General features: G+C 37.6%; 1 protein-coding gene across 6 annotated transcripts in view; it reads left to right on the top strand.

Moving 5' to 3' along the window:
- The first annotated feature begins 7,847 nt into the window (after positions 1-7,847).
- LOC116272977 (testis-expressed protein 9) overlaps positions 7,848-27,090 on the top strand; it is a 67,359-nt gene continuing 48,116 nt past the window's right edge. The window contains exons 1-4 of one of the 6 annotated variants that reach the window (XM_031661895.1): positions 7,848-7,973; positions 8,075-8,166; positions 16,137-16,200; positions 25,667-25,746. In XM_031661895.1, coding sequence (XP_031517755.1) covers positions 7,947-7,973; positions 8,075-8,166; positions 16,137-16,200; positions 25,667-25,746 — 263 coding nt within the window. In that variant the 5' untranslated portion in view covers positions 7,848-7,946. The other 5 variants (XM_031661898.1, XM_031661897.1, XM_031661899.1 and 2 more) reach the window with 5 other exon arrangements.

Consider the following 27,090-nt stretch of genomic DNA (forward strand, 5'->3'; position numbering starts at 1 on the left):
TGTTATTTCTTCTAATTTTGCACTTATGGTGACTTACTTCCTTTATGTCTGGTAATTTTTGATGGTGAACTCACATTTGCTTAATCTTAACCTGGGAATCTAGTGGGCTTAACTAGAAACGTTTTCTTGAAGAAGATTTGTGTTTGAATCTCCTACGACCATTGGGGCACTACCAGTCTAAACGACTTGTACCTTCTTTTGGTTTTTAACTTAGCACAGAGGTCTCAGATTCAGCTCTTCCATATTGCTGTTGGCGTAAACCTTGTTTTCTGAATACAATTCCCTGGGCATTTTCTCAGCTTAATGTTTTTATTCTTAACTGCATACTATCAGAAGGTTTTGTTTATTTGTGGGGAAGAGATCTGGAGAATGAGAGATCAGGAGGACACATGGAAATTTCTCCTGCTTTCTTCAAGTTCAGTAATGCATATAAGGATTTTTTTTTTTTTTCAGAATTTGGTGGTTGTGCAGTGGAAGGGTGTCCCAGATCATCTAGCTCACAATTTTGTTGAAGAAAAAAACCCCTTTTAACTTTTTTTTAAAAAAAGATTTATTTTTTTAGAAGTGTTACATTTGCAGAAAAACTAAGACTATCATACATAGAGTTCGCATGCACCCTGCACCTAGTTTTCCCTGTTATTAAGATCTTACATTAATATGGTTAAATTGTTGAAATTAGTACATTACTGATACATTAACTGAAGTCCAAGGTTTATTCAGAATTCCTTGTTTTTTACTGTGTCTTTTCCTATTCTAGGGTTTGGTCCAGTATATCATTGATATGCTGATAGGCTTTGTATTCCCACCCAAACCTCATCTTGAATTGTAATCTCCATAATCCCCACGTGTTGAGGGAGAGACCTGGTAGGAGGTGATTGGATCGTGGGAGTGGTGTGCCCCATGCTGTTCTCATGATAGTGAGTGATCTGTCATGAGATCTGATGGTTTTATAAGTGTCTGACATTTCCTCTTTCACCTACTTGCTCTCTCCTGCCGCCATGTAAGACATGCCTGCTTCCCCTTCCACCATGATTGTAAGTTTCCTGAGGCCTCTCCAGTCAAGCAGAACTTTGAGTCCATTAAACCTCTTTCCTTTATAAATTACCAGTCTCGGGTATTTTTTACAGCAGTGTGAGAACAGACTAATATAATCACTTTACAAAGCTGTTATGTCTCTTTAAAATCCTCTTGGCTGTGACAGTTTCACAGCCTTGTTTTGGATGACCTTGACAATTTTGAGGAGTACTGGTTGGATATTTTATAGGATACCCGTCTACTGGAAATTTTTATTGTGGTAAAATATACATAAAATTTACCATGTCAACCATGTTTTAATATACAATTTGGTGGTATTAAGTGTAATATATTCACAAAGTTGTGCAATAATTTAATCATTATCCATTTTCAGAACTTTTTCATCATCTCAAACGGAAACACTGTACATGAAAAAATAACTCTCTAACTTCCTCTCTCCCTAGTCCCTGGTAAACTCTATTTTCTGTCTCTGTGAATTAACCATTTCTAGGCACCTTGAATAAGTGGAATTACGCAATGTTTGTCCTTTTGTGTCTGGCTTATTTCACTTAGCAAAATGCTTTCAAGGTTCATTTATGTAGTAGCATGTCTCAGAATTTCATTCCTTTTTAAGGTTGAATACTATCATATTGTCCATTCTATGAATCCACAAATTTTATTTTTATCATTTCATTAGTTACAGGAGAGTTTTATTTCTTCTTTCGGATTTTCCTTTTTAAAAAAATTTCCTTTATAGACATTCATGTCATCTATACACAAAGATGGTTTATTTCTTCCTTCCCTATCTGTATACTCTTTATTCCCTTTTATTGTCTTATTGCACTAGCTAGAACTTCAGATGTAATATTAAATAATAATGATGATAAAGGACATGTTTGTGTTGTTCCTGATCTTAGGGAGAAATCTAGTTTCTCACCATTAAGCTGTAGATATTTTGTGGAAGTTCTTTATCAACTTCAGCATATTTCCCTCTAGTCCTAGTTTCCTGAGAGTTTGTACCTTCAAGGGTGCTAGATTTCATCAAACACTTTTGCTGCATGAATTTATATGATCACATAATTTTTCTTCTTTATCCTCTTGATGTGCTGAATTCATTGATTTTAGAATATTGAACCATCCTTGTATACTGAGAATAAATCCCACTCCATTGTGTTGCATAATCCTTTTTAGACATTTTTGGATTATATTGGCTAAAATTTTGTTAAGGATTTAAAAATCTATATTCATGACGGATATCAGTCTGTAGTTTTCCTATAATGTCTTTAACTGCTCTTAGTGTTAGGGTAATGCTAGATTCATAGAATGAGTTGGGAAGTGTTCCTTCTGCCTCTATTTTCCAGAAAAAGATTATGTAGAATTGGTGTTTCTTCCTTAAATGTATGTTAGAATTCACCAGAGAAACCATCTGGAACTGGTGATTTCTTTCTTGGAAGGTTATTGACTCAATGTCCTTGTCTACTCAGATTATCTATTCCTCCTTGCATGAGTTTTGGTAGTTTGTATCTTTCAAGTAATTGGTCCATTTCATCTAATTTATTAAATGTTAGGGTATAGAGTTCATAGTATTCCTTTATTATCCTTTATATTTTCATGGGACAACTGATGATGACTTATATTCCATTTCTAATATTGGTACTGTATTGTTTAGATTTTTAAATTTTCTGTATATTATGATGTTTTGACATCTTAAAAAAATCCTTTCTGGCTTGGGAAAAACTGCTCCCTCCTGGGGCAAGCCAATTCTTAGCTAAGCAAAAGGGCTTAGCCAGGGAGCATGGCTTTGATATGTAAAAAGCGAATATGAAGCCTTACCTTCTCAGTCTGGCCCATATACAACAGGCCTTCCTCTGTCTTAGCCATTGCAGAGCTATGTACCAGATAACTAAGGACAACCTGTATACTACGAGGCCATCTGAAATTATTCATACTAGCCAATCCTAATTGGTTTACTCTGCCCTACCTTGCTTTTCCTGTGGAAACTCCAATAGAGGCTCTAGTCCAGGCTTTTCTCTTGCTCCTGTTTTCTGTCTCCTGACTACCCCAAGGCTTCCCCATGTAACCCTATATGACATGGCATGCTTTCTATTTCTAGAACCTGTGAGTATAACAAACGTTGTTTTCCTCTCATGGCCACACCTGACCATCACAGAAAAGAACACAGAACAGGTTATTTGGATCTTCTCTTTTTCTTGGTTAGCATAGCTATAAGTTTATCGATTTTAACTAGATTCTGGTTTCTGTGATTTTCTCTATTGTTTCCCTGTTTCAGTTCCATTGATTTATGTTCTAATGTTTATTGTTACTTTTCTTTTGCCTTCTTTAAGTTTAATATTTTTCCTTTAGCTGCTGAAGGTAGACATTTAGATTGAGTTTAGATTTTTCTTCTTTTCTAATACATGCATTGAATGCTAAGCACTCCAAGCTCTGCTTTCATAGCATTCCACAGGTTTTGATAAGTTATATTTCAATTTTTATTTAGTTCAAAATGTTTCTTTTTTCTTTTTTTGAGATGGAGTCGCGCTCTGTCACCCAGGCTGGAGTGCGGTGGCGTGATCTTGGCTCACTGCAAGCTGTGCCTCCTGGGTTCATGCCATTCTCCTGCCTCAGCCTCCCGAGTAGCTGGGACTACAGGCGCCCGCCGCCATGCCCAGCTAATTTTTTGTATTTTTTAAATAGAGATGGGGTTTCACTGTGTTAGCCAGGATGGTCTCGATCTCCTGACCTCATGATCCTCCCTCCTCAGCCTCCCAAAGTACTGGGATTACAGGCATGAGCCACCGCGTCCAGCCCAAAATGTTTTTTTAATTCCTCTAATTATTTACTTGATCCATGTATTATTTAGAAGTATGAATTTAATTTGCAAATATTTTGTGGGTTTCCAGCTGTTTTGTTATTGATTTTTAGTTTAGTTTTATTGTGGTCTGGGACCACAGTTTGTATAATTTCTGTTATAGGTTAAAGTGTGCCACCTCCCCCTCCCTACCATATATTGAATTCCTAACCCCCAGTACCTGTGAATATGGTCTTTACAGATGTAATTACATTAGGATGAGGTCATTAGGGTGGCCCAAATCCAATACTACTGGAGTCTTAATGAAAAGCAGGAATGCCATGCAAAGACAGAAACACACAGGGGAAATGCTACATGATTAGAGGCAAAGAGAGGTTGTAGTGATGCAGCTGCAAGCCAAGGAATGTCAAGAAGTGACAGTTACCATCAGAAGCTAGAAAGAGGCAAAGAAAGAGTCTCCCCTTCAGGTTTCAAGCAAAACATAGTCCTGGTGATACTGTGGTTTTGTATTTCTAGCCTCCAGACCCATGGAACAATAAATTTCTGTTGTTTTAAGCCACTCACTTGGTGGTACTTTGTTACAGCTACCCTAAACTATATAATTTCTATTCTTTTAAATTTATTAAAGTGTGTTATGGGTACAATGTTTTCTAGCTTGGTGACTGTTCCATGTGACCTTGAGAAAAATGTGTATTCTGCTGTTATTGAAATGAGTATTCTATAAATGTCAATGAGATCAAGTTGATTGATGGTGCTGTCCAGAGCAACTCTTGCTGATTTTCTGCCTGCTTAACCTGTTAATTACTGAAGGAGTAATGTTGAAGTTTCCAAATATAATGATGGATTTGTCTATTTCTCTTTGCAAGTCCTATCAGTTTTTGCCTCATGCATTTTGACACTATTGTTAGGAGCATATACACCAGGATTGTTCTATCCCCTTGGAGAATTGACCTCTTATCATTAATGCTCCTCTTTGTCCCTGATAATTTTACTTGTTCTGATGTCATCTTTGTTTGAAATTAATATAGCTACTCCAGCTTCCTTTTGATTAGTGCTAGCATAGTATTTCTTTCTTTATCCCTTGATGTTGTAAATAATTGTTATTTTTAAGATGTTTTAACAGCTTGAGTGATTCATTTCACATATCTGTATTTACCCATATAAAGTGTACTACTTATTGGCTTTAAATGTATTCACAGACATGTACACCATCAATACAATTGATTTTAGAATATTTTCACTAGCACCCCCCAAACCCTGCAACTCCTTAGCTAACCCTCCATCATCTGCCAAGCCTAGACAACTACTAATCTACTTCTGTCACTATGGATTTGCCTATTCTGGACATTTTCTACAATATGTAGTCATATTGAAATAGAATCCTATAGTATGTGATCTTTTGTTAATGAAATTAGATAATACTTGGTCTTTTGTGAATGGCTTCTTTCACTTAGCATAATATATTCAAGGTTCATCCATATTGTGGTATATGTGTACTTCATTCTTTCTTGTTTCTGAATAATATTCCATTGTATGAATATACCACTTTTTATTCAACCACTAATCGGTTTATGACCATTATGGGTTCGTTTTGCATTTTGGCTGCTATGAAAAATCCTGATATAAACATTTGTATATATACTTTTCATGTGGGTGTGTTTTCATTTTGCGTGGGGTATACCTAGCAGTGGCTGCTGGTTGCTGGATTGTGTGGTAACTCTGTGTATAAACTATTGAGGAATTGCTAGACCATTTTCCACAGTGGCTGCACAATTTTCCCATTCCCATTAACAGTTTATGAGGGTTCAAGTTTCTCTACATCCTCCTCTACACATGTTATTGTTCATCCTTTTTTTTTTTTTTTTTTGAGACGGAGTCTCCCTCTGTCACCCAGGCTGGAGTGCAGTGGCACGATCTCGGCTCACTGCAACCTCCACCTCCTGGGTTCAAGCGATTCTCCAGCTACAGCCTCCTGAGTACCTGGGATTACAAGCATGCACCACCACCGCTGGCTAATTTTTTGTACTTTTAGTAGAGATGGAGTTTCACCATGTTGGCCAGGCTGGTCTCAAACTCCTGATCTCTGGTGACCTGCCCGCCTCAGCATCCCAAAGTGCTGGGATTACAGGTGGGAGCCACTGCGTCTAGCTGTCCATCTTTTTGATTATAGCCATTCTAGTGGGTGTCAAGTGGCATTTCATTTTGGTTTTAATTTTCATTTCCCTGAAGACAAATAATATTGAGCATCTTTTCATGTGCTTTTTGGCTACTTGTATATGTTCTTTGGAGAAGTCCCTATTGAAGATTCTTTGCCCATTTTTAACTTGGGTTGTCTTTTTAAAATTTTTTTTTTTTGAGACAGGGTCTCACTCTGTCACCCAGGCTAGAGTGCAGTGGTGTGACCATGGCTCTTTGCAGCCTTGATCTCCCTGGCTCAAGCAATCCTCCCAACTCAGTCTCCTAGTAGTTGGGACTACAGGCATGTACCACTGGACCCAGCTAATTTTTATTTATCTGTTTCCTTTTTTTTTGTAGAGATGGGGTCTCACTGTGTTGGCTTGACTGGTCTGGAACTCCTGGGCTCAAGTGATCCTCCTGACTTAGCCTCCAAAGTGCTGAGATTACAGGCATGAGCCATTGCACTCACCTATTTTTGAATTTTAATAGTTTTTTCTATAGTCCAGATACAAGTTATTTATCAGATATATAATTTGCAAGAATTTCCCCTCTTCCTGTGGTCTTCTTACTTTATTTATGGTATCTTTTGAAACAAAAAGTTTTTAGTTTTGATAATGTCTAGTTCATCTATTTTTCTTTTTTTTTTCTTTTTTGTTTTTTTCTTGAGACAGAATTTCACTCTTGTTGTCCAGGTTGGAGTGCGATCTCAGCTCATTGCAACCTCTGCCTCCCAGGTTCAAGCAATTCTCCTGCCTCAGCCTCCCGAGTAGCTGGGATCACAGGCATGAGCCACCATACCCGGCTAATTTTTTTTTTTTTTTTTTAAAGTAGTGGCAGGGTTTCTCCATGTTGGTCAGGCTGGTCTTGAACTCCCAACCTCAGGTCATCCATTCGCGTCCGCCTACCAAAGTGCTGGGATTACAGGCATGAGCCTCCGTGCCCAGGCTCTTTTTTCTTTCCTTTTTTTTTTTTTTGCTAATGCTTTTGGTGTCATATCTAAGAATCCATCAAGGATTCTAAGAATTGTAATTCAAGGTCATAAAGATTTACACCAACAGTTTCTTTGACGAGTTTTAGAGTTTTAGCTCCTAAGTTTATGTCTTTGATACATTTAAATTTTTGTATATGTTGTGAGGTAAGGGTCTAACTGCATTGTTTTGAATTTGTATATCCAGTTGTCTCCTCATCTGTTGAAGACGATTCTTTTCCCATTGAATGGTCTTGCACCCTTGATCAGTTGACCATACATATCACGGTTTATTTCCGGACGTCAATTTTATTCCAAAACAACTGAAATAATTAACTGCTTACGTGTTTCAGGCATGATCCTAAGCACGAATTCATCTGCTTCTCGTAACTGTTAAGTGGGCACTATTCTCACTCCCATTTGACGAATAAAGTGGCTGAGATACAGTGTGATTTGCCCAAGGCCATATAACTAGTAAGTGGCAGTGACAGGATAAGAATTTAGGTTTACTAACTTGAGAGCCTGAGTCTTAGCCATGCATGCTGTAAACAAAAATTAGAAATCAAAACTTCTGAATTCCACTGAAGAGTTCACTTTAAGCAAAAGGGGTGAAGGTCGGATTAGCCACTAACGGTTTGAAGGGCACAACAGGGAGGAACTTGCCTCATCAGCTTGCTTTCTACAGAGTAGCAGCAACGGACCTGCCTCTTTGGGCTGAAACTCCTCCAACCCCCAAGTTGAGAATTTACACCGGCTGTAAGTCGAATTTCCAGTTAAGAAGCCTTCCTGGGTTACTGGGGCAGTGCCGAGTGGTGCGAGCAAAGGCCGGGCCGGCTGCCAGAGTCTCGCCCGGCTCTCCGCACAGAATTTGGGAGTGGGAAGGCGTAGCCGACCGGGCTGGAGGCTGCCCGGGATGTGGAAACTCTCGCGGGAAGATGCGTCGTTGCCTCGGTAACCGCGTCGCAGTCGCCAAAGATGGCGGGGCGAAGTCTGGGTCTTACGGTCAGTTCAACTCCAGGCTTCTGGGGAGCGTCTAGGCTCCGGCGACTAGGACGCCTAACCTCCTTTAACTTTGGCTCTGAAAGTCTCTGGCTCTTTTACAGAGAAGCAGCGTTCCAGGGACTCCGCTCCCGCCACCCGTTCAGCAACCCTCTACACCTGGACCCGACCTCCTCGCCTTGGAGGAAGAATATAAGTAAGAAATTCAGCGGTTGAGCTTTTCCTTCTTTCTTTCATCTAAATGAGGCTTTTTTCCTGGAGACTGGCTGGATCTTCGGGACCACTCACTCTGCAGCATTCCCTTCTCGTCATCTCGTTCACCTGCCGTTGATCCTTTTATCTCTGATCTGAGTAGTTCGGTTGCGTATTCGAAGATATTTGAAGTGGGAGAAAATTTAGCCCAAGTAAACATGTTGTTTAATTTGAAATGTAGCTCAAGTAAACAGCAAGATACTGTTGAAAGTTATTGGGGTAGCAGGAATTGCCGCAAATAGTTCATTTGATAGTTTAGGTTATTTCGCTTAATTTCAAGTTCATAGAGTTTACCTTCGGTAAATTTCCTTTAGGTTGGTTTCTAAATTGTAAGGATGCTTCCCACTGCAATCAGAATTACCGTTCTCGTTCAAATGTTCCTTTTCTTACCTGTTCTCGGTGTAATTACAACTATCTTGACAACGGTGCTTTCATTTTTGGCCCATTCCACTCCTCATCCCCAAGTTTTCACACAGCAGTCAGTGTAATCTTTTAATTTGATCATATCATTCCTTTTCTTAAAATTGTACAATAGTTTCCGGTTGCGTTTCAAAAGCTCTGATCGATGTGGCTCCTCCTGCCTCCCGTATTTGATCTTATTCCCTCTTCCCCTTTTCATCCTAAAACTCTCCAGCTTCACTGGCCTTTTAGTTCCGAAAACTCCCAGGTTTTCTTTCTGTCTCTGGAAAGAGGCAGTCACACATGCCTTCAACCTGTAATGTGAGTGGCCTTCCTTGAGCATGCTAAGTATGCTCCTTGTTGGTCTTTTTCATTGTCTCACTGGTTTTTCTTTCTAATTAGCATAATTTGTTACAATAAATTCATTTGTGAATTTCCTTTTTGTCTGTCTCCTCCATTGGACTGTAAGTTCTAAGGGCAGAGACCGTGCCTGTTTTATTTGCCATCGTACATACCCTTATAAAAAAGTGCCTTTTAACGACTCCCTTTCTTTTTAATTTAATATAAAATAACTAGATTAAAATTGGAAATAGTTGGCAGTTTGTATCAGAGAGTTAAACTAGAGTTACCATATGATCTACATATGATCTATGTTTAAAATTAAAGCATATTTGAAATTAAAACTGAAGGATACTGTGTTTAGATGAACTATACACCGACCAATTTACCACAGCAAGTAGGAAGATAATCATATCTTCTCTCTTATGAAATGGGCAGATTATCCCAGTTCAAAAGTGTACTTAAGCAACTTAATCTATTTTCTATATATAGTTCTTTATCAGCTGTGTCTGAATCAAAACGGTTATCTTCATTATCATTAACCATATAGTATTAAATACCTGGATTAGGTTTATTTGTTCAGTTATTTGAGAGTGTATTTTGTATTTTGCACCTAGTTCTGGTGCATCGTTAGGGATATAGTCCTGCTTAAAATGAGAAATATACAGGGACCATTATTCTATTCTAGCACGAGTTGTTTTATAAAACGAGATAGCTAAACAGTATTATATGGTGGCCAGCTGTTACTTGTTCTGTCATCTGTACTCTGAGTTGTGCACATCTGAAGCATATGAACAGAGTAACTCCCTACACTACCTGAATCTTCTAGAGTACTTCTGTGTCATGCAGAAGAGTAAAATGTCTGGCCATCCCTGTAAACAAGAATATGAAATAACAGTATGGTATCCGTTTTGCCACCTGTTGTCTTGGCATTAATCATTAGAATGCTACTTCCCGGGGACCTCAATCCAAAACCTTTGCAATTCTGCTCCTGTTGGAGGAAATAATCACTATCTAAGAGGATAGACTAAGGAAGATGGTAATCGCTCAAGTGGATAAATTTTTCAAGCTTCATTCCTGTATTATAATACAGATAGCTAACAATAAGATAACATGACAACTGGTAGGGCAAGCACCCTCATAAATCCCAGTTACATTGGATTTACAGATTAATTTGCAGATAACTGAGTTATTTATGCTATTAAATCTTCCATGAATATGATACTTCTCCATTTATGGGATTTATTTGACCTTTAATAGTATTTTATCATTTTACTACATAAAATTCTTGCATATATAATTTGCTTCAAGGTACTGATTAGTTGCTATATAATAAGTGGAATTTTTTCTATTACATTTTCTAATTGGTTATAAATGTAGAATTTTTAGATGTTGATGCTACATCTGTATTTATATACACACAGATCTTCAGTCCTGCTGGGCTCTTTTATTCATTCTGTGAAGTCCCTTGGATTTTTGATGAAGACAATTATATGCAAATTTTGATCATTTTGTCCCTTGATAATTCTCCTGCATTCTCTCTTTTTCTCTGTTTAGGACTTCCCATGCGATATGGAACAGAAAAAGTGATGGTGAGCTTCCTTGTTTATGATTTTGAGAAGCCCACTTTTAATAATCACTACATTTGAGATTTTCCCTAGGGTTTTGGTAGATTCTTTTTATTATGTTTAAAATTCTTCCCTTTATTTCCTAATTTGAATGAGTGTTAAATGTATCAAAACTTATTTTTTCCCCAATTAATTCGGGTATTGGTATGTTCTTTCCCCCTCCTTTAATGTTTTAACATACTGAACTACAAAGGCAGGTTTCTTGTTTTGCTTTAAAGACTGCTAGATATGATTGCTATAATTTTATGTAGGTTTTTTGCATCTATGAACAAAAGTGAAATGGGTGTTAAACTTTTTTTTCTAGTTCTTTTCCTTTCCGTTTTTGATATCAATATTATTCTGGCTACATGAAAGAAGCCAAATAGTTTTCCTTTTTTGTTTCTTTTCTTGAAAGCTTTTTATAATTACAGATTTTCTGCCCTTTGATTAAAATTGTGAAACTGTCTGAGTCTAGTGTTCTTTTTTCAAGGGGATTCTTTTTGTCTATGAATTTAGCTTCTTTAATGATTATTTAGATGTACTATTTCTGGAATAGTTTTTGGTTATTTCTAAAATAATTTTTGGTTCTAGAAAAGTGTTCATATCATGTATGTTTTAAAATATATTAGCATAAACTGACTCTATGGTGGTACGTTTGAAATCTTGCCTGTATGCATAACCATGTACACCCCTCCTTTTGGTAGCTTTCCAATATTGTTTAGTTTTGTCTTTTTCTTTTTCTATCAAGCTTCCTGGGAGATTTATCTGTTCATTGGTCTTTCCAGAGAACCAGCTTTGGTTTTCTTGCTAATCTGTGCGATGTTAAAATTTCATTAATCTTTATACAAATAAAGACAAATGATCTCTTCTAACTGAGGTGGATTGATTTTTTGTTTTTTAATTTCTTTACCTCATTTATTGTTTTTCTTATTTTTAAATAAATATATTTGTGTCTTTAAATTTCTCATCAACTATAGGTTAACTATATTCCAGGACTTGTTTTGATGTATATTTCTTTTATGGTTATTTAGTTCTAAATATTATATGATTTTCATAGTAATTTTTAGAAGTGTGTTTTTTAGTTTGCAAGCACATAGGGTTGTTTGTTTACTGTTGTCTAGTTTTTATTTTTCTAAGTATGTATGTGACAAGGTCTTGCTCTGATGTCCAGGCTGGAGTGCAGTGGTGTGATTATGGCTCACTGCAGCTTTGACCTCCTGGGCTTAAGAGTTCTCCCACCCCAGCCTCCTGAGGAGCTGGGACTACAGGTGCATGCCACCATGCCATGGTAATTTTTTTTTTTTTTTTTTTTGAGACAGAGTCTCACTCTGTTGCCCAGTATGGAGTGCAATGGTGTGATCTCAGCCCACTGCAACTTTCACCTCCCAGGCTCCTGAGTAGCTGGGACTACAGGCATGTGCTAGCATGCCCAGCTTATTTTTGTATCATATTTTTTGTAGCGACTGGGCTTTGCCATGTTGCCCAGGCTGGTGTTTAACTCCTGGACTCAAATGATCCACCTGCCTCGGCCTCCCAAAGTGCTGGGATTACAGGCCCAGCCTAGTTTATTTTAAATTTCATTATGATTAGAGAATTGATATATTAAGTTTTTAAATGTATTGAGACTTATTTGTGGCCAAGTGCATGTTCACTTTTTGTAAAAGTTCTGTGTGTTCTTTGATAGAAAATGTATTTATTATTTGTTGTCTAATCTGTTCTATATCTGTTCTTCATGACATCGGTATCCTCGCCTTTTTTTGTTGCAGCTTTATTGGTTTCTGTTAGAAGTGTATTAAAAATCATCAATTATAATTATAGTTTTAAAAAATCCTTATGATTGTGGCCATTTTTGTTTGGGAGTATCTTATTTGACTTATTGAAATCTTCTTGATTCCTTTCATTATTATGCAGTGTCTGTTATATCTTTCTTCATCCCTCTATTTTCAAACTTTGTATGTCATTTATCAGTAAGAGCATTCTTTTTATAACCAGTCTGATAATTTCTGCCTGTTAATAAGTGAATTTAATTTATTTATGTTATTACATAACTTGAAATTGTCTTAGCCACCTTATTTTTTATGTTTTCTATTATGTCTTGTCTTTGGTTCTTGTCTGTCTTCTGCTGGATTGAATGGGTTTTCATTATGTCTTTATTTTTACTGGTTTGGAAAGATGTTAGAATTCTTTAACTTGGTTTCCTCTGTTAAGTTAGATAATATTTTACTTTGTTGTTTTGAATACACCCACACCCAGTTAATCATCAATGTATTTTTATAGTCTGTACTAATTTAGATTTATCATGTTTTCTGATATCTTCATGATTCTTTTTTTCCAGATTCATTTTCCTCCGTCCTGAAGTGTAGACCCTTCGTTATTTTCTGTGAAAACCTGAGTCTTAAACTCTCCAGTCTTTTTGAAAATTGTTACTTTGCACTTATTCTTCAATGACAGTTTATCTGAATATAGTTCTAGATGGCCAACTTTTCCTTCTCAGCCCATTAAAGATATCCTTATATTGTCAACAGACAATATAAATGTTACAATGTTGGAAGTGTTAATGAGCCATTTGCTGTCAGCTTTTTAGATAATTATGCTGGTAGACTTTTTCTCTGTTCTTTTAAAATAATGATTTGGTAGTTTAGGGAGTACTCTCTTTATCTTTAAAATTCTGTACTTTCACTGTGATGTATGCACAGGTGGATTTGTTTTCTTTATTCTTCATGAGATCCATGTCTTCAGTTTGGGAAATTCTTAGCATTAGCTCTTGAAATACTGTCATTCACTCCTCTTGGGATTTCTTTTTTTCTTTTTTGGAGACAGAGTCTCACTCTGTTGCCCAGGCTGCAGTGCAGTGGCATGATCTTGGCTCACTGCAGCCTCTGCCTCCCAGGTTCAAGCGATTCTTGTGCCTCATCCTCCCGAGTAGCTGAGATTACAGGCATGCAGCACCACACCTGGCTAATTTTTGTGTTTTTAGTAGAGCCGGGGTTTCACCACGTTGGCCAGGCTGGTCTCCTGGCCTCAAGTGATCTTCCCTCCTCCACCTCCCAAAGTGCTGGGATTACAGATGTGAGCCACTGCGCCCGGGCCTCTCTGGGATTTCTAAAACTTCTGTTATAGTAGGTACAGAACATCTGTCTTCAATGGATGTTAACCTGTCTTTTGTGTTTTTATCCCCTTGTTTTTTGTATCTCCTTGTAGGTGATTTCTTTATATCTGCCTTCTAATTCACTCATTCCTTCTATGTCCATTATATTGTTCAACATATCCGTCAAATTTCCTTGAGTTCTTCTTAAGTTCATGACTGTGTTTTTCATTTGTGTAATTTATTATTTCAATCTAATTCAGCGGTTTTTTTGTGATAAAATTGGCTCTTGCCTAATGTTTTTTTCTGTACGCATTTTTTTTTTACAAATTAATGCTAATTTTAAAATCTTTTTTGAATTGTTATATTATCTCTTCTTCTTATAGTACAAATTTTCTCTTTCCTCACGTCTGCTGATTCTTTCTTTTCGCAGCTTGTTTCTTTACGCAATTTGTTACCTTTTTGAAATCATCATTAGCAGTTTGCTTTTTGAGAGAGTCCTACATATTCTAGATGAGTAAATGTCCCTATAGGGGGGTTTTCAATTTACCTTTGCTAGTTTCAAGTTTTCATTGATTCCACATCAGCTTTCTTCTATTTTAAAGTTTTGGCATGTATCATCTAGATAAGATGAATTTGGACTTCCCTCTTGTTTGTTTTAATTACTCGCAAGAGAATCTTTTTCTGCCCATGGTTCTAGTTTCATTTCTGCTCACCTAAGGTTGTGGGTAGAATTTTTGTAGTCTGTGTTTCACAGGTGTATCCCTTCATGACTCACATGCATCAGATTCTAGCTTTTAAGCTATTTTGGCTTCTGTTCCTGTTTGTTGCTCTCACTTTGAATTGCTGCTTTATTCTTAGTGCCAGGGCATTTCCCTTGCCTGAGTTTGAGCTTAGCAATATTTCCTCCATTACATTTTATCTGGCATGTCCATGGATTTAGAGTAGAATAGTCTTCTCAGTCATCTTGGTCCACTATATTAATTGGAAACTTCCATTTAAGTCCTTGTGATCTAGTCCTTGTTAGGGAAATTTGAAAAATCAGGTAATGGCACTTTAAAGGCACCTTTAAGTCTTTCTTAGATATTTTTCTTTTGACCACGTAATCCTAAGATATAAAAATATTTCTTAAAGCTTCAGACTGTTAAAGGATATGGTACTGATCTCCCTCTTTTTTTTTTCCCCTTGGGCTAGAGGTTGTGTTTTGTGTTACTTGTGAATCACATGTCTAAGAAAAACAAGATAACTAATTTTTCAAATCCTTATGTCTCCTTCACATAACCTCAGAAGATCCTAGGTGGTCTAGAAATGTGACATTTCAACAGGAGAAAAAAGTTACATGCTTTTGAGTATGTTTATTATGGTGTTAACCTTTAAAAGTGAAAAAGGGGACTTAACAATAGGGACAGAGTTCAGTACATTATGTTCATTGCAATTTATTGAATTGCATAGCCGTTTAACATGCTTATAAATATTATGTGGAGATAGATATTCCTTTTATATTGCTGTGGCCAAACAGTACAAAATTGTGTATATGCTATAGATGAAAATTGGAAGGGAATATTAAAAATAAAAATGGATGGTGGTGGTAGGATTATGGGCAGTTTTTCCTTTAAAAACAATTTCTTTCAATAATAATGTCATTCTTGCAGTCTTAATATAGGACCAAGTAAATAGTATTCCTTTTCTTGCTAGATTCCAGGTAGAATGAAAAATCATAATTAAAAAAGGAGTGCCCGTCTCTACTAAAAAATACAAAAAACTAGCCGGGTGAGGTGGCGGGCGTCTGCAGTCTCAGCTACTCGGGAGGCTGAGGCAAGAGAATGGCGTAAACCTGGGAGGCGGAGCTTGCAGTGAGCTGAGATCCGGCCACTGCACTCCAGCCTGGGTGACAGAGCGAGACTCCGTCTCAAAAAAAAAAGGAGTGACAGGTCGAGGTCAAGATAGTCACCTTTATTTCCAAGGAAGCTTGATGTTAAAGTGTGTAGCTGAGGTGTGAGCCACCTCACACCTCAGCTGGTGGGCTGCTCACTAAACCTCACATTTAGCTCCTCAGTTAAAGCAACACCCCAAACCAGAACAGGTCTCCCCCATACCCTGCCCACTTCTGCCCACAATTAGAACAGGGCCTGTCTCTGGAGAAGCAAGATTAGAACTTGTATTCTTTGCAGGTAGGCTAATAACAACTCTGTTGAACTCACCCAGCTTATTCTTCCCAAATATATTAGGTAAGTTGCGTCACTTGAAATTAGTAGAGGGCCACAGAAAGGCTAACACTTAGTGTTTGAGGTCCTACCACAAGGAAGGAGGAATCATGGGGAGTTGAGGATAAGTTCTTAATGGCTGTGTTCATTTTAGAGTAAGAATACTATATGTATATTTTGGCATTTGTTGATTAGGTCACTTGATAACGTGTAACTGCTGAAGTTTAATTTTTATTTTTGTTAGGATCTTCAGTATATCCCAATTATTTTCTGCTTTTAGGCGTTTAAATGCAGAATTACAGGCAAAAACAGCTGATGTGGTTCGACAAGCTAAGGAAATAATAGTAAGTAAATGTACAATTATTAATAATTCCATATAAATGCTAGTTTTTTTATCTTTTTCATTTGATATATGACATATATACAAAAAACTAGCCAAAGCATGTGTGTTCAGTTCAATGAATTATTACAAACTGAACATGAATGTATATGCACAGATATAGGAATGTGTATATGTATATGTTTTTAGTAAGCACACATTTTCTAAAAGCCACTGAAAAAGTACTTTCCATTTAGATGCTCCAGTCTTCTAAATTCTCATTATAAATTCTCATTATTAATTGATAGGATAGAGTGACTCTCCTTAGAGGAGTAGAGTCTACTTTAAAACTTTTACCAGTTCTTACCTAATTTTGATTCTTACTTTCTGTCCTTCCTGTCCCCCACAGTGGAGTTGATGGAAGCAGGGAAGGAAACCTAGGCAATATTTTTTCTTAATGCCTTATACAAATCTACAATTATTTGTTAGTTTAGGAATAAGAAATGTATAATATATAACATTTCAAGTAATGTATTTTGATAATGGTTACAGATTTGTATTTTATAATTTATAAGTAGATGTTTTACTAAAAATATTTATAATTAAATTCATAATTACGTTTTACTAATTTATAATTAAATGTTTTACTAAAAATATTTTTATTTCATTTTTTTAGTTTTTGCCGGTGTCTGAAGAGCAGGAAAATACTTGTACAAAAGGAACCCATGTTATAGTAGATGACGGATTCCTTACGTTTTCTGCTCAGAGAGCCCCATAAAAAGAATCTCCCCCAGGCTGGGCGCGGTGGCTCACGCCTGTAATCCCAGCACTTTGGGAGGCCGAGACGGGCGGATCACGAGGTCAGGAGATCGAGACCATCCTGGCTAACACGGTGAAACCCTGTCTCTACTAAAAAATACAAAAAACTAGCCGGGCGTGGTAGCGGGTGCCTGTAGTCCCAGCTATTCAGGAGGCTGAGGCAGGAGAATGGCATAAACCTGGGAGGTGGAGCTTGCAGTGAGGTGAGATCCGGCCACTGCACTCCAGCCTGGGTGATAGAGCCAGACTCCGTCTCAAAAAAAAAAAAAAAAAAAATCTCCCCCTGTAAATAAAAAACAGAATAGAATACGGACAAGCTAGGAAAGGGGTTGGGGAGTGGATCCCTACCCCTGCAGAAGCGAACAATGTAAGGTTTCTCATATTTAATTTTTGTTTACTCACTTTCTCTTTTTAAATTTTTTAATGTTTGTGATTACATAGTAAGTGTTTATGGGGTAAATGAGATATTTTGATACAGGCATGCATTGTATAATAATCACATCATGGAAAATGGGGTATCCATCCCCTCAACTATTTATCCTTTGTGTTACAAAAAATCCAATTATACTCTTTTAGTTAATTTAAAATGTACAATTAAATTATTTTGACTATAATAAACATGTGCTATCAAATACTAGGTACTATTCATTCTTTCTAACTATATTTTTTGTACCCATTAGCCATCCTTGTTTCCCACCCCTGCATCCCCCACTACACTTCCCAGTCTCTGATAACCATTCTTCAACTCTCTATCTCCATATGTTAAGTTGTTTGGATTTTCAGATCCCACAAATAAGTGAGAACATGTGAAGTTTGTCTTTCTGTGCCTGGCTTATTTCACTCAATGACCTTCAGTTACATCCATGATGTTGCAAGTGACAGGGCCTCATTGTTTGTTGTGGCTGAATAGTACTCCATTGTGTATATGTACTACATTTTAGTTATCCATTCATCTGTTCGTGGACACTTTGGTTGCTTCCAGATCTTGGCTATTGTAAACAGTGCTGCAGCAAACATGGAAGTGCAGATATTTCTTTGATATATTGATTTCCCTCTTTTGGACCTATACGCAGCAGTGGGATTGTTGGATCATATGGTAACTTTAGTTTTTTGAGGAACCTCCAAACTATTTCCTTTGTGGTTGTACTAATTTACATTCCCACCCACAGTGTACCAGGGTTCCCTTTCTCTACATCCTCACCAGCACTTGTTATTGCCTGTCTTTTGGATATAAGCCATTTTATCAGAGTTGAGATGATATTGTAGTTTTGATTTGCATTTCTCTGATGATCAATGATGTTGAACACCTTTTTAATGCCTGTTTGCCATTTGTATGTTTTTCTTGAGAAATGTCTATTCACATCTTTTGCTCATTTTTAAATTGGATTATTAATTTTTTTCCCTATAGTGTTGTTTGATCTCCTTATATTTTCTGCCTTGTATTCCCTTGTCGATGCGTAGTTTGCAAATATTTTCTCCCATTCTGTGGGCTGTCTCTTTATTGTTTCCTTCACTGTGCAGAAGCTTTTTAACTTTATTTGATCCCATTTGTCCATTTTTGCTTTGGTGATCTTTGCTTGTGGGGTATTACTCAAGAAATCTTTGTCTCCAATATCCTGGAGAGTTTCCTCAATGTTTTCTTATAGTAATTTCATTGTTTTGAGATCTTAGGTTTAAGTATTTAATCCATTTTGATTTGATATTTGTATATGGCAAGAGGTAGGGGTCTAGTCTCATTCTTCTGCATGTGGATATTCCGTTTTCCCTTTGTGTATGTTCTTGGCAACCTTGTCAAAAATGAGTTCACTGTAGGTGTATGGATTTGTTTCTGGATTTCTCTATTCTGTTCCATTGGTGTGTGTGTCTGTTTTTATGCCAGTACTCTGATGTTTGGGTTATTATAGCACCATAGTATAATTTGAAGCCAGGTAATGTGATTTCTCCAGTTTTGTTCTTTTTGCTTAGGGTAGCATTGGCTATTCTGAGTCTGTTGTGGTTCCACATAAATGTTAGGATTGTTTTTTCTATTTCTGTGAAAATGTGATTGGTATTTTGCAAGGGGTTGCATTGAATCTGTAGATTGCTTTGGGTAGTATGAACATTTTAACAATATTGATTTTTCTAATCCATGAATGTGGAATATTTTTCCATTTTTTTGTGTCCTCTTCAAATTCTTTCATTGATGTTTTATAGTTTTTGTTGTAGAGATCTTTTACTGCTTTGGTTATATTAACTCCTAGGTATTTTATTTGTGGCTGTTGTAAATGGGATTACTTTTTTATTTCTTTTTCAGATTGTTGACATACAGAAACACTACTGATTTTTGTATGTTGATCTTGTATCCTGCAACTTTACTGAGTTTATCATTTCTAATAGTTTTTGGTGGAGTCTTTTGGTTTTTCCAAATATAAGAGCATGTCATCTGCAAATGAGGATAATTTGACTTCTTCCTTCTGATTTGGATGCCCTTTATTTCTTTATCTTGTCTAATTGCTCTAGTTAGTACTTTCAGTCCTATGTTGAATAACGGTGGTGAAAGTAAGCCAGATCTTAAAGGAAAGACGGTCAGTTTTTCCCATTCGGTATTACACTAGCTGTGGGTCTGTCATGTATGGCTTTTATTGTATTGAGGTCTGTTCCTTTTATACCCAGTTTTTGAAGTGTGTTTACCATGAAGGGATGTTGAATTTTATCAAATGCTTTTCCAGGATCAGGTGAACTGATCATATGGTTTTTGTCCTTCATTCTGTTGATATGATGTATCACATTGATTGATTTGTGTATGCTGAACTGTCCTTGCATCCCTGGGGTAAATCCCACATGGTCATGACAAATGATCTTTTTAATATATTACTGAATTCTGTTTGTTAGTATTTTTTGAGGATTTTTACATCAATATTCATTAGAGATATTGGCATGTAGTTTTCTTTTTTTGATGTGTCTTTGGTTTTAGTATCAGGGTAATACTAGCCTCATAAAATGAGTTTGGAAGTAGTCCCTCCTCCTCCAATTATTGGAATAGTTTGAGTTGGTTTGGTATTAGTTCTTCTTTAAATGTTCAATAGAATTCACAGTGCAGCCATCAGGTCCTGGGCTTTTCTTTACTGGGAAAATTTTTTTTATTGTGGCTTCAATCTTATTACTTATTATTGTTCTGTTTAAGTTTTGGATTTCTTCATGGTTCAATCTTGGTAGGTTGTATGTATGTGTCTAGGAATTTATCTGTTTCCTCTAGATTTTCCAATTTATTGACATATAGTTGCTCATAATAGCCACTAATGAGCCTTTGAATTTCTGCATTGTCTGTTGTAATGCCTCCTTTTTAATCTCTAATTTTATTTATTTGAGTCGTCTCCCTTATTTTCTTTGTTAGTCTGTTAATTTTGCTTATCTTAAAAAAAACAAACTTTGTTTCATCAATCTTTTCTTCATTTCAAATTCTCTATGCTGTAATCTCAAATGCTCTAATCTTCATTTCTTTTCTTCTACTAATTTTGGGTTTGGTTTGCTTTTGCTTTTCTGGTTCTTTAAGATGCATTGCTGGCTGGATGTGGTGGCTGATGCCTGTAATCCCAGCACTTTGGGAGGCCAAGGCATGCAACTTGAACCCGGAAGTTTGAGACCAGCCTGGGCAACATGGTGAAAGTCCATCTCTAGAAAAAAATACAAATTAGTCAGATGTGGTGGTGCACGCCTGTAGTTCCAACTACTTGGGGGGCTGAGGAGGGGGGATGGTTGAGCCCAGGAAGGTCCAGTCTGTAGTGAGCCATGATCATGCCACTGAACTACAGCCTGGGCATCAGAGTTTCTCTCTGTCTCAAACTAACAAAAAAAAAAAAAAAAAAAAAAAAAGAAAAAAGAAAAGATGCATTGCTAAGTCATTTATTTGAAGGTTTTGTTCTTTTTTGTTGTAGGCACTTACAGCTGTATAAATTTCCCTCTTAGTACTGCTTTCACTATATCCCATAGATCTTGGCATGTTGTGTTTTCATTATCATTTGTTTCAAGAAATTTCTCAATTTCCTTCTTATTTTCTTCATTTACCCACTGGTAATTTAGGTGCATGTTATCTAATTTCTGTGTCTTTGTATAGTTTCCATAGTTCTGGTTATTAATGTCTAGTTTTATTCCATGTGGTCAGAGAAGATGCTTGATATTATTTCAGTTTTTAAAATATTTTACAGCTTGTTTTGTGACCTAACATATGGTCTGTACTTGAGAATGATATTCATGCTGAGGAGAATAATGTGTATCTGTAGCCTTTGGATGAAATGTTCTGTAAATGTCTATTGGGCCCGCTTGTTCTGTAGTGCAGATTAAGTCTGATGTTTGTTGAGTTTCTTTCTGGGAAATCTGTCCAGTGGCAAAAGTGGGTGCTGAAGTCTCCAGCTATTATTGTGTTGTGGTCTAGCTCTCTCTTTAACTCAAATATTTGCTTTATGTACCTGGGTGCTCCAGTGTTGTGTGCATATATATACAATCATTATATCCTGTTGCTGGATTGACCTGTTTAGCATTATATAATGACCTTCTTTGTCTCTTCTTACAGTTTTTGTTTTGAAATCTATTTTGTCTAAGTATAGGTTCTCCTGCTTTTTTTTTCTTTTTGGTGTAGAATATCTTTTTCTACCCTTTTAATTTTCAGTCTATATATATCTTTATAAGTGAAGTATGTTTCTTGTAAGCAACAGATCATGGGGTCTTGTTTTATCATCCATTAAATCAGTCTGTCTTTTGACTGATGAGTTTAGTCTGTTTACATTCAATGTTATTACTGATAAGGGCCTTAATCCTGCCATTTCATTATTTGTTTTCCAGTTGTCTTGTGGTATTCCTTCCTGTCTTCCTTTTATTGAAAGTGATTTTCTCTTGTGGTATAATTTAATTTCCTGATTTTTATTTTTTGTGTGGTCATTGTATGTTTTTTTGACTTGAGGTTACTGTGAGGCTTGCAAATACTATCTTATAACCCATTATTTAAAGCTGATGACAACTTGACACTGATTGCATAAACAAACATGCAAAAAGAAAACTAATACAAGCTCTACACTTTTATCTCCCTAGTTTTTAACTCGTTACTGTTTCTGTCTTATTGTATTGTCTATGTCTTAAAAAGTTGTAGTTATTATTTTTAATTGGTTCATCATTTAGTCTTTCTACTTAAAGGTAGTTTACACTCAATTACAGTGTTATAATATTCTGTGTTTTTCTGTATGTTTACTATTACCAGTGAGTTTTGTACCTTCAGATGATTTCTTCTTGCTCATTAACATCGTTTTCTTTTAGATTAAAGAACTACCTTTAGCATTTCTTGTGGGACAGGTCTAATGTTGATGGAATGCCTCAGCTTTTGTTTTTCTGGGAAGATCTGTTATTCTCTTTAATGTTTGAAGGATATTTTTGCTGGATATACTATTCTAAGGTAAAAGATTTTTTTTTCTTCAGCCCTTTAAATATGTCATGCCACTCTTTCCTGGTCTGTATGTTTTCCACTGAGAAGTCTGCTGCTAGATGTATTGGAGCTTCTTTGTATGTTGTTTGTTTCTTTTCTCTTGCTGTTTTTAGGATCCTTTCTTTATCCTTGACCTTTGGGAGTTTGATTATTAAATGCCTTGAGTTAGTCTTTTTTGTGTTAAATCTGCTTGGTGTTCTATAATCTTCTTTTATTTGAACATTGATAACTTTCTCTAGGTTTGGGAAGTTCTCTGATATTTTCCCTTCAAATAAACTTTCTACCTCTATCTCTCTTTCTGCCTCTTCTTTAAGACCAATAACTCTTATATTTGTCCCTTTGAACCTATTTTCTAGATGTTGTAGGCATGCTTCATTCTTTTTTCTTTTGTCTCCTCTGTATTTTCAAATAGCATGTCTTCAGGATGACTAATTCTTCTGCTTGATTGGTTCTGCTATTAAGAGACTCTGATGCAGTCTTCAGTATGTCAGTTGCATTTTTAACTCCAGAATTTCTGCTTGGTTCTTTTTAATTATTTCAATCTCTTTGTTAAATTTATCTGATAGAATTTTGAACTCCTTTTCCATTATTTGAGATTCTTTGAGCTTTCTCAAAACAGCTATTTTGAATTCGCTGTCTGAAAAGTCACATGCCTCTGTTTTTCCAGGATTGGTCACTGGTATCTTATTTAGTTCATTTGGCAAAGCCATGTTTTCCTGGATGATCTTGATGCTTGTAGATGTTTGTCAGTGTGTAGGCATTGAAGAGTTAAGTATTGTACTCTTCACAGTCTGGGCTTATTTGTGCCAGTTTTTCTTGAGAAGGCTTTCCAGTTATTTAAAGGGACTTGGGTCCCCTGCCCAATATCACTAGGGTTCTTGCTGACTCATAGAGGTCTTGGTGGTCTTGGATAAGATCTGGAAGAATTCTCTGGGTTACCAGACAGAGACTCTTTCTCTTCCTTTATTTTCTCCCAGACAAACGGAGTCTCTTTCTGTCTGTGCTGAGCTGTCTGAAACTAGGGGTGTGGTGATGCAAGCACCCCTGTACCTAGCACCACTGGGATTGTGCTAGGTCAAACCTGAAGCCAGAACAGCACTGGATCTTGCCCACAACCTGCTATAAACACTACCTGGCTACCACCTATATTCACTCACAGCCCTAGAGCTCTACAATCAGCAGGTGATGAGGCCAGCCAGGTTTGTGTCCTTTCCTTCAGGGTGGCGAGTTCCCCCAGGCCCTGGGTGGGTCCAGAGATGCTGTCGAGTAGTCAGAGATTGAAGTTAGAAATCTTAGGAATTTATCTGGTGCTCTAGTGTTCTGTGGCTAAGCTGGCACTCAGACTACAACATAAAGTCCTTCACGCTCGCCCTTCCCCTTTCCACAGGCAGAAGAGCCTCTCCTTGCGGTCACCACCACCACCAGTCCATAGCGGGGTTTTGCCAGGCCACTGCTAGTGTTCACTTAAAGCTCAAGGGCTTTTCAGTCAGGTTGTGGTGAATATTGCCAGGCCTGGGACTCACCCTTCAAGGGAATGGGCTCCCCTCTGGCCCTGGGCAAGTCTAGAAATGCTGTCTAAGAGTCAAATCCTGGAATCAGGGACCCCAAGAGTCCACTTGGTGCTCTGCCCTGCTGTGGCTGTGCTGGTACTTAAGGTGCAAGACAAAGGTCCCTTTACTTTTCCCTCTGTTTCACAAGCAGAAGGAGTCTTTCACTGTAGCCACTATAACTGGGAATGTGCTGGGCCACCCCTGAAGTCAGTATGTCTCAGAGCCCAAGGGCCATGGCTTACTATTAATACCTTGGTATTGCTGCTGGTTATTTGAGGCCCAACGTCCCTTTAGTCAGCAGGTGATGAACGCTGTCAGAACTAGGTCCTTCCCTTCAAGGCAGCAGGTTCCCTCTTGGCCCAGGGTGTGTCTAGAAATGTCATTCAGGAGCTAGGGCTTGTAATGGTGGCTGTGTGACTCTGCCTGGCACCCCACTGGATGCCTTCCATGGCCAAGGTGGTATCCAAGATGCAAGATAACGTCCTCTTTACTCTTTCCTCTCCTCTCCTTAAACAGAAGGAAGGAGACACTTTTGTTGTTGCGAATTGCACTGCCTGGTGTTGGGGAAGGCATGGCGGAAGCAATCCTTTAGTGCCCCGGTTGGTGTTTCCCTAGGTCACAGTTGGTGTCTCCCTATGTGCCGCCCTAGTCCTCTGGCTCTGAGCCGAGCCCAGCACTAGGGTTTGCCTAGAAATTGGAGTCCTTGTATCCTAGACTGCCTTCAAGTTTACCTAGGACCCCAGAGCACTTTGGCCAGTGGTGGTGACTTGCTGACAAACTGGAGTTCTGACCCACGGGATGGGCGATTTTCCTCTGGATATAGCTAGTCCAAATGCTTCCTCCATGCATGGGTACTGTCTCAGCCCCACACGACTTTGCTCTCCACTCTGACAGGGCAGCACTGAGTTCAGTGTACAGTCCCCCATTCACTGTGCTGTCCCTCCCCCAAGTGCACAGACTCTTCAGGCTGCACAGCCACTGCAGGAGTGAGTCAGGGAGGGGTGGTGTCAGCGATTTAAGTCTCTCCAACCGTCTTCAATGACTCTTTCAATGATATGAAGTTAAAACCAGGTACTGTGATTGCTCACCTGATTTTTAGCTCTCATGATGATGTTTTTATGTGCAGGTAGTTGTTAAAATTTGGTGTTCCTGCAGAGGGTATGAATAGTGTAGGCTTCTATTCCACCATCTTGCCTTACTTTAATTTCTTGATGTGTCTTTGTCAAAAGCTTTTACTCCTGATACTTCACTTTTAGCATCTTCACAGCCTTCTCAACATTGAAGTTTTTCCTGATTTGAGACAAATTTTTCTACCCATTAAGTGAATTTTTAAAAAAATGTCTTATGCCTACTTCTAATTTCTGTTGTATGCTGTGTAAGTTGAAAGACTCTAAAGGGATGGGGAAGCCGGAATTAGAAATATTATGTAAAGGCCTTGATATTCTTACATTTTCCCCTTAGGATGGAATTTTTTAACCCATAACAAATGAAAGGTGCAACTAGTGTTATAGACCTTATCTTCATACTATAGCATTTAGAATTCTGTGCCTTTATGTTATGGAAACCCAGGACAGTTCTGAAATGATGAATGTTCAGAGAGGCACTTGAGTACATCTTAGTGGTTTGGTTTTTTTTCTGTATGATATATGACCTTTCTCTACTCATTTAAGAGAGATCGGCAAGAAGTACGATCTAGGCCTGTTTCAAAACAAATGAAATCATGTGATGATGAAGATGATTACAGTTTAAGGTAAGTAACTTAAATTCTCAAGCACCTTCTTTTAAATTGATGTACATGGATCTTTAACTATGTAAGATCTTTTTGCATGCAAACATTGAAAATTCTATAATTTTAAGAATAATGTATATATAGGGGGCTTATACCAATCCGACACAGTGGAAGCCCTTTATCTCATGTAATTTTCAAAATATTATTTTGAAATGTATATTCTTGTCCTCATTTTAAAAACTTTAGAGAGGAAACAGGAAAAAGTATATAATTGATGTGAATAAAACTATGAAATCATATTGTAGCAGACACAATGATGATCACCAAACATTCCAGGTCTCTTATAGTTGTCAGTGGGCTATGAATAGAAGTTTAGTTAATCTTTTCCAAGCCAAAACAGACAAGAATTGGTGTGTGAACCTCCAGCTGACTTTCTAGCCATGAAGATGAGTAAAATTCCAATTGATAAAATCTCCTAGCCTGGTCTCTGGGTGACCGTGTGTGGAACATGTAGAAAAAAGGGTCCTTCTTCCTCACTATGGCTGCATTGAATGGGTTAAGCTGCTGGAATTTTTAGGTTACTAGCCTGCTTATCTTTGCTAATGTTGAAATTGGTATTGGGAATGGAATGCTGCATAACAAAAACTCAGAAGTGTGGCATTACCTTAGCAGTTAGGTGGGAACCAGCAAGGAAACTGATATTGGAGGCTGAAAAGATAAAGGATGAATGTTATGTAGTGGCAATGAATTTAGTAAAACTGTCATCTGTGGTAAATTGGGAGGCACAACAGGTGTCTAATGAACTTGTTCTCTGGGGAAAGAGGCTGAAACACAATATTAGCAGTATATGCTCTTTTTTTTTTTTTTTTTTTGAGACGGAGCCTCGCTCTGTCGCCTAGGCTGGAGTGCAGTGGCCCGATCTTGGCTCACTGCAAGCTCCGCCTCCCGGGTTCACGCCATTCTCCTGCCTCAGCCTCCCGAGTAGCTGGGACTACAGGCGCCCGCCACCTCGCCCGGCTAATTTTTTTTGTATTTTTAGTAGAGACGGGGTTTCACCGTGTTCGCCAGGATGTTCTCAATCTCCTGACCTCGTGATCCGCCCGCCTCGGCCTCCCAAAGTGCTGGGATTACAGGCGTGAGCCACCGCGCCCGGCCTCAGTATGTGCTCTTGAAGAGACAAGTTTGGGATAGATTTGGCTGATTTGCAAGCAGAAATAAAAGGGAATACCTGATTATCTAATTCAGATTCACAAAGATTTACAACCATGATTTCTTTGAAGAGCTTTATGGTTTTAACTCTTAGATTCAGGTTCTTTGATCCATTTTGAGTTAATTTTTGTATGTGGTATAAGAGTCAACCTCCAT

The sequence above is a fragment of the Papio anubis genome, unplaced genomic scaffold (genome assembly GCF_008728515.1).
Source record: "Papio anubis isolate 15944 unplaced genomic scaffold, Panubis1.0 scaffold291, whole genome shotgun sequence".
Lineage (NCBI taxonomy): Eukaryota > Metazoa > Chordata > Mammalia > Primates > Cercopithecidae > Papio > Papio anubis.